At 35.8% G+C, this 11,372-nt stretch overlaps 1 protein-coding gene across 1 annotated transcript in view; it reads left to right on the top strand.

The window, feature by feature from the left end:
- The window catches only part of UTRN (utrophin), a 472,032-nt gene that overhangs the window by 167,428 nt on the left and 293,232 nt on the right, over window positions 1–11,372 (top strand). Inside the window, exons 26-32 of the mRNA XM_023528331.1 lie at window positions 557–796; window positions 4,524–4,658; window positions 6,214–6,363; window positions 7,327–7,488; window positions 7,941–8,069; window positions 8,758–8,931; window positions 10,615–10,770. Coding sequence (XP_023384099.1) covers window positions 557–796; window positions 4,524–4,658; window positions 6,214–6,363; window positions 7,327–7,488; window positions 7,941–8,069; window positions 8,758–8,931; window positions 10,615–10,770 — 1,146 coding nt within the window. The remainder of the gene's footprint in view (window positions 1–556; window positions 797–4,523; window positions 4,659–6,213; window positions 6,364–7,326; window positions 7,489–7,940; window positions 8,070–8,757; window positions 8,932–10,614; window positions 10,771–11,372) is intronic.

Genomic DNA, 11,372 nt, shown 5'->3' with positions numbered 1-11,372 from the left:
AAAGAAAATTAAAAGAGAAAATGAAACTCTGTTTTTGGTTGATTTTCCTGAAAGTGAGACTATTCTAAGCAAGGAGCGAGAGTCAGGAAAGAAGCTATTTCTAGATCCCATCTTCCTAGTATAAATTTATCACCCTTGAAAAGCTGTCAATTATTGGCAGGGTAGATATACCTATGTTACAGCAGAAAAAAATATGTTTGAATAATTTTAAAGGATACCTCTACCACAGTGCAGTTCAATTTTTTTGAAACTTTATTTCCATCTAATATGCTCAGACCTCTAGTGGTTAATTAAAATTAATTGAAAATCACGGGCCCAGACTTTAAAAGTACTTCATGTCAGTAAGCATAACTTAGGATAACTTGGGTGATAACATTGCTTGTTATTAAATGAAAATGTTTGTGTGGGATTGTGTACATTGGGACCTCTCATGAGCAAGTTTTTATAGTTAGCATTTTTATTTCAAAAGCACTCTCGTCAGTGATTACCTAAATAGCGTTTCAAATTAGTTGGAATCGTGTAAACATTTTCATTTTGGTTTATTTAAAAAAAAAAGGAAAGAAATTGCTTACCAAGAAAAGGAGACAATTTTCAAGTTCATCTTTTCTTGGAACAGAGGGCGAAAGAGGATGTGTTGCAGAAGGAGGTGAGAGTGAAGATTCTCAAGGACAACATCAAGTTACTGGCTGCAAAAGCGCCCTCTGGTGGCCAGGAGTTGACATCGGCGCTGAATGTCGTGCTGGAGAACTACCAACTTCTTTGCAATAGAGTTCGAGGGAAGTGCCACACATTAGAGGTATGGTATTTTTTCAGCGATGCATTTCTGAAATTCAGATTCCGTAGTGTATGGGAAAAAAAAACCCTCCAGTTTTCTTTTTAAATCCTGGATCATAAAGGACAAGTAGTTCTTGGATAATAGGTTGATAAAATGAAACAAAAAAATTAGGAGACCAAGATCTGCCTTTAATTAGTGGAAGGTTTTTGAGAAAGACATTTAATATCTTTAGACATTTTTTTTAATGTGAGATCAAGGTTGCCATATCAAAGATGGTCTTTAGGGTTAATTCCAGTCCTAAAATTCTAAAACAATATACTGTGAGCATCTCTTTTGCTTTGCCTGGTTAGTACAGAGAGATGAATTGAAGTTATTTAGAGTAGTGTCTAAAGTTAGAGTCATCTGAAGTTAGAGTCCAGGCTCTTGGGTTTAAGATGTAGATGATGCCATGAGGTTTTTTTTTTTAAATAAAATTAAGTTATTGCTTGTTAATTTTTATATTCCTGTGACTTTTGTTATATCTTATTGCAAAAAATTAAGAAGCATTTTAATTTATAAAAATTTAATTTAAATTCAGTTCAACCTAAAACAAATAATTGTATTGTGGTAAATCCTAAAATAATAAACAACCGCAACTATAATATTTAAACTAATTCACTCATTACTTATTTGTTCTGAATTTATTTTGTGCTAAGAAAAATATGGATAATTGAGACTAGTTAATAAGAAAGCTACAACTCAAAACCACATTCTTTAATATTAATATATTCTCTAACAGAAAACACCTGAGGTTAATCATTTGAGAAATTAAAACGATGTAACCATAAGATATTATATTATGCATGCCTGATTTTGACTCTTGGTGAATGATCTTGGAATTGAACTTTACTACAGTCTTATCCATATTTTCTTTTCCGTCATAACCACCCTTGATTTTGCCCTTTTTTCTTTTCCAATTTCTTTATAGCCAAAATAACAATTCGTAATATGTTTACATCATGAATGGGGTCCCTGAATTATCCCGAGCTAACAAAAGACCGTGATGTATTCTGTGTCATTTCTTCAAGCTGCCTTTATGGCCCAAAGGTGACAATTTGAGAGGGAGAGTGAAATAAATATTTCGAGGGTTTGGAAGTGATTCTTTGAGAATCACTTTTAGAATGACTTTTAGAATTACTTTGGAATTAGTTTGAGAGAAAAGAAGGAAAAATGCAAGAAAAAGATGATATAGATAAAAGAGAAAAGATGAGGCCTTGATATCTTTGAAATGGGAAATGAAATGGAAATTCTTTTAAAATTATAGCAGAGATTACCAAGGGATCTTGGGCAGAAATAGCCCAAGTTTCTAAATTAGAGTAAAAAGCTTTTCTTCAGAAAAGTCCAATTTTATTATCTTATAACTTTTAGACTCCTTTAAAATGTTTTAAATCATGAAATATTTTAGACTTAGAGAAGAGTAGAGATAATACTACTAACACCTATATACAGATCTTTCAGATATAACTAATGTTAATTTTTTACCATATTTTTCCAGATCTTGTTTTTAAAATACGATAAATTAGTATCACAGAACTTGTTTCCTTCTTTTCTATCTCATATCATCTCTTGATCCCGCTCTCGAAGTAATTATTATCTGGAAGTTGGTATATATTCTACTCAACCATGTTTTCGTATTTTTAATGTATACACTTATGTTTCAGTTATCAATTGCTACGAAACAAACCTCACCAAAACATAGTGGCTTATAAAAACAAGCATTTGTTATTTCTCATGATTCCGTGGGTCTATTTGGATCAGCTGGGTGGCTCTTCTGCTCCATGAATAGCTCACTTAGGTAGCTGCAGTCAACTGGGAACTTTGCAGGGACACTCATGGTGGCCTGTCATCCTCTGGGTCTCTTTTCGACGTGGCCTCAGTTTTACAGCTTCTCTACAACCTGGCAGCTGGCCTTTAAGGAGAAATCAGGAGCTGTCAGTTCTCTTAGAGGCTAGGTCTGCAGTTGGGCACAGCGTCAGCTCAGTAGCATTCTTTTGGTCTAGGCACGTCACAAGGCCAGTCCACATTCTAGAGAAAGAGAAATCAATTTCACCACTTAATGGGAGTAGTGGCGAAAAATTTGTGGCCACCATTAATCTACTGTCATTCACTCTCTGGTCATTAGTTAGTGACATTTCTCCCCCTGCAAAATGCATTTACACTCTCCCATGGACTCCCAAAGTCTTATCCAGCACAGCAGCAAACTTGAAATCCAGTGTCAGATGCAAATGTGGCTCCTTGGAGCTGTTTCTTCAGGTGTAGGTGCTTGGGTGTGGCACCTCTTGATCTGATGACCTGGGCACTAAAAAGATAAGTTGCCTGCCCCCCTTGCACCCAACATACACTGATGAAACAGGCATATGAAAACTTCAGCAATAATTCCCATTCAGAAAATTTGGGGCAGTGGAAGGCAGTCACTGGTGGTAATAGTGACTCTGAAATTTAGTAACAGTTAGTTCTGAAATCTAGCCAGACATGTGTCGTCAGGGCCCCTTACTCCAGGAGCTGGGACTATTGATTGATTAGGGACCAGTTCTGCTTCTTGGGACTGCTTCTCTGAGAGTTATCCTTTTATGCCTATGAGATAGGGCTCTGCTTGCAGCCAAATCGATTTCTCAGTCTGCTTTCCCCGCTTAGAAATTTGAGTGACCAGATGCGTCTTTTCTCTTTTAGTCTCATTCACAGGTTGCCAAATTACAGCCTGAGGATCAAATCTGGTTTGTGGTCTCTTTCTGTATTGCCCGTGAGCTAAAAATAGTTTGTATAATTTTAATTTCTAAAGAGTTGGTAAAAACAAAACAAAATACATACAAAATAAGCAAAGGACAATCTGTGGCAGAGACCAGATGTAGCTTGTGAAACTTAAAATATTTACTATCTGGCCTTTTATAGCAAAATTTGCTGAACCCTGGCCTGGTTAGCATACCTCATATAGATCGCAGGCTAGAATGGGCCTTCTCTCATTTGGGGGGTCTGAAAGAGAACCAACCCAGGAGGCTCCATGCTGAACTCTTTCTCCTAAACTTATCCATCAAATAAGCTCCTTTTGTATAGGGAAGGGGCTTTTCCTTCTATAATTCTTCTCCTAGAAAGTGGGGAATATAAATTCATTTTTCCTCCCAACCCCCTGAAACTCCTCATAGGAATGGGGAATAAGTGATTGCAGCTAATACAGTGAGTATAGTGTAACTCCATTTTGGGTAAAATGTGGGTCTCTGCATATATAGATACATTCATATAAATTTAGAAAAAAGTTGAAAAGAGTATACATCCATTAGTTCTGAGTTGGAATAGGATGGACTCTAGGCAATTCCAAGTTCCTATACAATTTTCAAAAGTGTTATAATTATGAGCACTTTTACCCTCCTATTTAGAAAACAGACAAATAATATTTCCCCCCTGGTTTCTTCTACCAATTATATAATTTTATTTTTGACATTTAAGTAGATCTTTGGAATTTATTTTCATATAAAGAGTAAGGCAGCTCATTCCTCTTTGCCCCCACCTTCCTCCACTTGGTCTAATGTAATTTATTGAAGAATTCGATCTTATTTTACTTACTCAAAATTCCAACTTCATTAGTTTTTAAATCTTCAAATATACTCATATCTAAATGAAATGGTTATTGATCAGGGAGAATGAGTAACACTGGAGATACATGCATCTCTAAATGACTCCTTATCCCATTTAACTTTTTTCTTGCCTACTTTAGGAGGTCTGGTCTTGTTGGATTGAACTGCTTCACTATTTGGATCTAGAAACTTCCTGGCTCAACACTCTGGAAGAGCGAATGAAGAGCACAGAGGCCCTGCCTGAGAAGGCAGATGCTGTCAACGAAGCTCTGGAGGTGGATATTTCTTCTTGTTGTGGTGAATGAGTTTTAAAATGAGGAACATAATGCCTTATGCCAGCAAGTGCATTTGCTCCCTCAGTAGTTTTCAATGTAGCTTTCATTGTCTTCCATTGCCTGAAGTATTTACACAATCATGCATATTTAGATTATTGGGTGACCCGCTAACTTAGCCTTCGAGGTGGTTAGTTGTTTGCTAATTAGTATCTTTTAGACATTATAAAGCACTCTAGTGATTTTCCAGTTGGTTTTTACCAGTCCCTGGATAAAACTCCCTTGATATGTTATTAGGACAATTGCTCTCTTGTTTCTTCATAAAGTGATTTTCGTTCCTTAGATGTGGCAATGACTGTGTTTGCAGTGGCTCCTCCGTTATCTTCAGATGTGAAAAGTTGGAGGACAGGTTGGGGAGGGCAGAATTAGAGATGTAGGATCCTGTCCTAGGAGCTTGTCCCCAGGCCTGGATCTGAGCTCCTTAAAGCCAAGAAATGTACCTGGTTTTTCTTTGTTCCTTAGTTATCAACACATCGTGTGGCACATGATGACTTAATAACTGCTTCTTAAATAGATAAAAATGTGAAGAGAATAGATTTGCTTTTGTTTGTTTTGGTTTGTTTTGTTTTTAAAGGGGAGGAACAGAGTAGATATGCTTTTAAAATTGTAGGCACATGATGTGGTAATTAAGATGATGACTGAATTGAAGATCAGAAATAAGACAAATGTACCTAAACTCCAGGAGCCAGATGCTCTGCTGGAGGAAAGATGTCATTTCTCAAATAATATAGCAGAGTGAGAGATTGAGAGCATTAAAAAAATGTGAAAGCTTATTTTAAAAATACATATTTTCTTAACATGAGAGTTGAAATGTGCATTCTAGAAATTTGGAAAATGGAGAAAAGTATAAAGCAAACTCTAAGATAAACAATTTCTTCTTAAACATTATTTTTTAATATATACATGCTAGAAGGTAATATATTATAGTAACGAGATGAAAAGTTTTGGAATCGTAAGGTCTTTGGAGCCAAATTGGAGTCTTGGTTCTTTTTACTGTATATATAGGCAAATTATTTAATCTTTCTCAACTTCAGTTTTCCCATCTGTAACATGGGAATAATATTTAGCCTTGTGATTAGGTTTATGTATATATAAAGTATGTGCATGAAACAGTGCCTAGTATATGTTATAGAAAAATGAGTGTCTGTTTCTAGTAATATAATCAATAACAGTCTGAGATAATTCTGCTTGTATGGTATTGTTTTCTGCTTTTAAACTTTGTAACATACCATGAACATTTTCCCATATAATTAATAATTATTGAAATTATTTTATGGAGTTACAGTATCATATCATCATTCATGCTGAGTTCTTAATTTTATGTATTTTTTTTTAATACCATGATGGATATTTTTGTGAATTAATCATATCTGATCTTGTTCCTTTGGTAGATTTCTAGAAAATGGAATTATTTTTTTTAAAAAATGGACATTTTTAGGGTCCTTGATACATTTTGCCTCAGTAAATGCATTTTTTTTTTTCCCCTGTCCCCATCCAGTCTCTAGAATCTGTTTTGCGACATCCAGCGGATAATCGTACCCAGATTCGGGAACTTGGCCAGACTCTGATTGATGGGGGGATCCTGGATGATATCATCAGTGAGAAACTGGAGGCTTTCAACAGTCGATATGAAGAACTGAGTCACCTGGTGAGAACTGGGACAGGTGTGAGTGTTTGTTAGGTATTTGTGATAGGGAGCTGACCTCAAGAACTCTTACCAAGAGGAAAAGTTGGTAATCAACATTAATGAGGGTAGTTAAGGGCTTTGAAATACTAGTTGGGGAAGAGTAGACTTAACTCTTGCAAGGCAGGCAGAATTTGATGAGTTAAAAAATCTATCTTTGAGATGGTTTCTGCTTGTGAACTATTTAATTTCCTTCAAGGATCGTATTATAGCTGTATATAAGAATAATAAGTCATATTATCCTAGTAAATATTAGGGTCATCAGAATTTGATGTAAGCTGCTGTTATAAAGTTCTGGACTCTTTTAGATACTTATCTGGAATACGTCCCAACATGCGTGTTCATGTCAGTAATGAGAAAAAGGAGATCGTTCTTTTACAGGAGGGTTGGGTAGACATTAGAAGCTTTCGAATATGTATTAAATAATAACCTGATGTTTAGTTCATGAATAGAAACAAACTTAATTCAAAAGTGCAGAAAACAGTGGTTCAGCATACATGGGCATCTGTAGAATTTGTCTTAGACTTTGGAAAAAAGAGATTTATATGTTTACAGTGCCGATACACAGTCTTGTTACATTTTATATTCTTATTGATAGGTTTATTGCTATTTCTTAAAAACACCCTAATTTTACAATAAATGACAATTTTTTTATTCTGTTTAATATATTAATTAGGAAATCTTAACATTTTTATATATTGTCATTGTATATAGAGAGAAGTAAAAATTAGTAATTCACCGCAAGATATATAAGATTCTAGAAGGACCTTTTTACTGTTAACATTGCTATTTCTTTATACTGTGGGCCTATATCTTGAACTAGTGCTTCTATTTCTTTTCTTGGTAGCCAGACATATGGGTTTTCTTATATTTGGCTGTTTATATTTGTACTGAGTGACTAATGGTTCAATTTTCTCCCCTATGTAGGCAGAGAGCAAGCAAATTTCTTTGGAAAAGCAACTCCAGGTCCTGCGGGAGACTGATCACATGCTTCAGGTCTTGCAGGAGAGCTTAGGGGAGCTGGACAAGCAGCTCACAACATACTTGACTGATAGGATAGATGCCTTCCAAGTTCCACAGGAAGCTCAGGTACTGCCGTGGATTTGTAGTGATTGAGTTGTAAGAAGAGCATTTGTTATATGCCTCCTCACTTGCAAGAGAACCAGCCCCTTCTCCCATCGCAAACCAATAGTCAGTGAGAAAGGTGACCTTAATTCTGGGGCAGCATGTGGGTTTTGGGGTTCTCTTGGTCTTTATGTGAGACCTGGATAGATGGCCACCATTTAAAAATTATTTAGTGTTCTTAGCTATGCAGTTGGGAAAATTTCTTCTTTATAAATAAGGGGTGAACATTAGAAATGACAAATTCAAAGGCAGTTCGTACATAGCACACAGGCATCCAATACTGGTGGACCATATTATTATTATACTGTACTGCAAACTTAAAGCTTGTATAGGGGTCAGCATATTCTTATGTATTGTATGTCTATATGGAACTTAAAAAGAAAGTCATTCTTTCTCCCTTCTCATCTCTTTCGTAGAAAATCCAAGCAGAAATCTCAGCCCACGAACTCACTCTAGAGGAGCTGAGAAGAAATACACGTTCTCAGCCTCCATCTTCCCCAGAAGGCAGGACTGTCAGAGGAGGAAGTCAGATGGATGTGCTGCAGGTGAAGAGGCAGAGCTGCTTCCTTTTTCTTTTTCAATGTGTTGGGCACAAGAAGAAAATGAGGAGAAGCTGCTTACTTGGATGACCTTGGTCTTCTTTATGATGCAAACAGTGGGATGGGAGTGTGAATGGAAGGCACTTTGCATCTCGGTCAGGGCAGTAGAAAGAAATCATTGCATGGGTGGGAAACACTGGATCTGATATTTATAGTTGAGCTGAGAAGGGATAGTAAGCTAGATTTAGAAGTTAACTTTCTATCATCTTTTCCCTTGGTGCAGAGCCCCTGTCGGTTCTGGTGTGGCTGATACGCTGGGCCACACTGGGCCGGCTGAGGGCATGGGCTGCAGCACCTCTTAGTCCCTTAAAGGTGAGTGTGAGATTGACTTTCACTCTGGGCTCACGATGAAGCGCATTTTGAGTTCTAGGTTTCGGACTATATTTTTTTGAACGAGTGAGAAAATTCATGATGTTTTAATTCCGGCAAAGGCAGCTTAGCTTTTTAGTCAGTACACTGAATGTCAAGTAATTCATGACCCTCAGGTGATCAGGTAACCTCACTGAGTTCCTTTAAGGAATGTTTTTATTGGTGTTTTATTTTACAGCTTTTTAGCAGGGTTTTACTGATACCATCTGCAGAGAGAGTATTATTGTGCTCTGAATTGCTTATTTTTTCTTATTTCTCCAAACAGAGGAAACTTCGAGAGGTGTCCACAAAATTCCAGCTTTTCCAGAAGCCCGCTAACTTCGAGCAGCGAATGCTTGACTGCAAGCGTGTTCTGGATGGTGTGAAAGCAGAACTTCATGTTCTGAACGTGAAGGACGTGGACCCTGATGTCATCCAGACCCACCTGGACAAGTGCATGGTGAGGCCACTGACTGGGGAATGTGTCCAGTGGGTTTTCCAGCAGTTAACGTGGCTTCATCTAGTGTTTGCATACATGGTTTGTTCAGTAATTATTTGTCTACAGTGTGCTAAGAATAGGGATCAATGATGAAAAACAGGTTAAAAAATAAGAATTGTGGTCCTTTTTTCCAAGGAATTTAGAAGAGATAGGACAGATAGCTAGGAGAGAATAAAATCAACTATTACAGGGTAACCAGATAAGGAAATTGCATAGACAAGTATATAACATGATTAAAAAACAAAGAAAACACATCTTAATCACAATGTGAAGTTACAAAGAGTCATGCTTTGGCAGAATGTGACTAATCTTTTAAAGGATAAATTTGAGTTAGCCAAAGGAACCATACTTAGAATGGATGTTAGAAATGTTATGGTGTAAAAAATCATTCTAAAGGAAAGTAAAATTTAAAATTTTAATTTACAAAGTTTAAGCCTAAAATATGAAAGAAGAAATTAGAATAGCTATCACGAATATTATTGCAAAAAAAAAAAAATCATTCTCTAGGAAAATTATTTTTAAATCAAAGCTGAAACCTACGATGTGAAAGAAGAAATTATTTATAAGGCCTTATTACTATTGTAGTCTTGAACTTTAAAATCCAATTGTATAGACATTAAAAAATAATGTGGCTAAGCATACACAACCTTAGAATTAGTGTTCTGCTTGAGAAGGATTATGAAGAAGTTAAAGATGACACTTGTTAAGACCAGAAAAGTCTGGGATGAATTCTTTGTGCTTTCTCAAACTGTAATCTCCACGTATCTGTTATGTACCAAAGGCCATTTGATTACTCAAAAGCTGGAATGGGTAGAAGAATGAACAAATAGGATAAATTTTCATATGTATATGTGTGCGTACCCATGCATGCATGTGCTCATGAATATATTAAAATATTTATTTACTGAGGTATAGCAGTCAGCAAAGCAAGCACCATCCGGGACCTTGTATAACTTGGTCCGGTGGTCTTTTATTGTGTGACAGAGCCACAATAGATGTTTCAGGTCAGGATCACTATGAATGGAGATGAGAACCTGTACAAAATAAAGCTTTTTTTGATTTTAGGTAACTGGGATGAGGACAGCTCTGAATTTGACTTGCATATCCCCGATTTCTTATAGTTATATCCATCTTAACATATTGAGTTGTCATGTATCTCTTCATTATATAAGAAATAACGGGCTGATGATGGTAGACTTGGTACTTCAGAGAACTGTAAGAAAAAAAATGTTAATACTTCCAACTTCCAACAGCCAGAAGTAAAGCCAGCGTTGGCTTTTTTTAGTAATAGCATTTAGGATTTTTTAAAATGTAATTTTAAAAAGGATAGACATTCAATTTTTATCCTAATATTTTCCCATTTTATGTAAGAAAAATGTTTATAAAATTTCATAAACTTTTAAAATAAGCCTCTGAGTTTTTTTTTAAAAACAAGTATAATTTCTATTTGTTTATTCTTTTCTGATTTAAAAAAATTATTATAACCTTGTTTCATTTTACTCATCCTTCCAATCCAAATCTGAGGAAGATAAAGCCCTCTGATCTCCACAGTAGCTGTCCATCTGTATCAGCTGTGCTCCGCAGTCATTCCAGTTAGCAGGTTTTCATTACGATGGGTAATATTTGTCTTGCTTTATTTTTAAGAAACTCTATAAAACTTTAAGTGAAGTAAAGCTTGAAGTGGAGACCGTCATCAAAACAGGAAGGCACATTGTCCAGAAACAGCAAACTGACAACCCCAAGGGGATGGATGAACAGCTGACTTCTCTGAAGGTCCTCTACAATGACCTGGGTGCCCAGGTGAGGACAGCAACCTGTTAAATTTTATGACATTAGCAGTATATGTTTTTAGTTATTTCAATAATTTTTATTATATTTCTTTAAATACATATGTTAATATTACAATGATTACTAGTTGTATCGAAATTTCTTTTTAATGTTTAATCCAGATTCATTTTATATTGTCAACAACTACCGACATTTAAGAAACTATTCTAAGGAAACTTTGAGAATTATAGTCCCTGTTCAAACTCAAGTTATTGGTCCTTGGATATTTAAATGGAATAGTCTACCGAGAATGTTAAAACATCAGGACTGTAATAAATACTAGACAACTGGAAGGTCACATTGATCTAACAGGATTTAAAATCCTTTCAAGAAATATCTGTAAATTGAACATTTTAGTGAATTCATGGGGACGTTGTTGTGTCATTTACTATGAGTGACCGACTGCATCCAGCAGGCTTAATGTCTTCTCTCATTGAGCGTCTCTGCCTTGAAACCAGAGAAGCCTTGGCAATACTGAAAAGCTGTGTTAGATAATATTTTAGATGCTTCTTGGGTTATTAAGTAATAACTAAGTTTCTACAAGAGCCCAGAGAAAAATAACTGAAATGTTGTTA

The sequence above is a fragment of the Pteropus vampyrus genome, unplaced genomic scaffold (genome assembly GCF_000151845.1).
Source record: "Pteropus vampyrus isolate Shadow unplaced genomic scaffold, Pvam_2.0 Scaffold24, whole genome shotgun sequence".
Lineage (NCBI taxonomy): Eukaryota > Metazoa > Chordata > Mammalia > Chiroptera > Pteropodidae > Pteropus > Pteropus vampyrus.
This window is presented reverse-complemented; position numbering and strand designations above follow the sequence as displayed.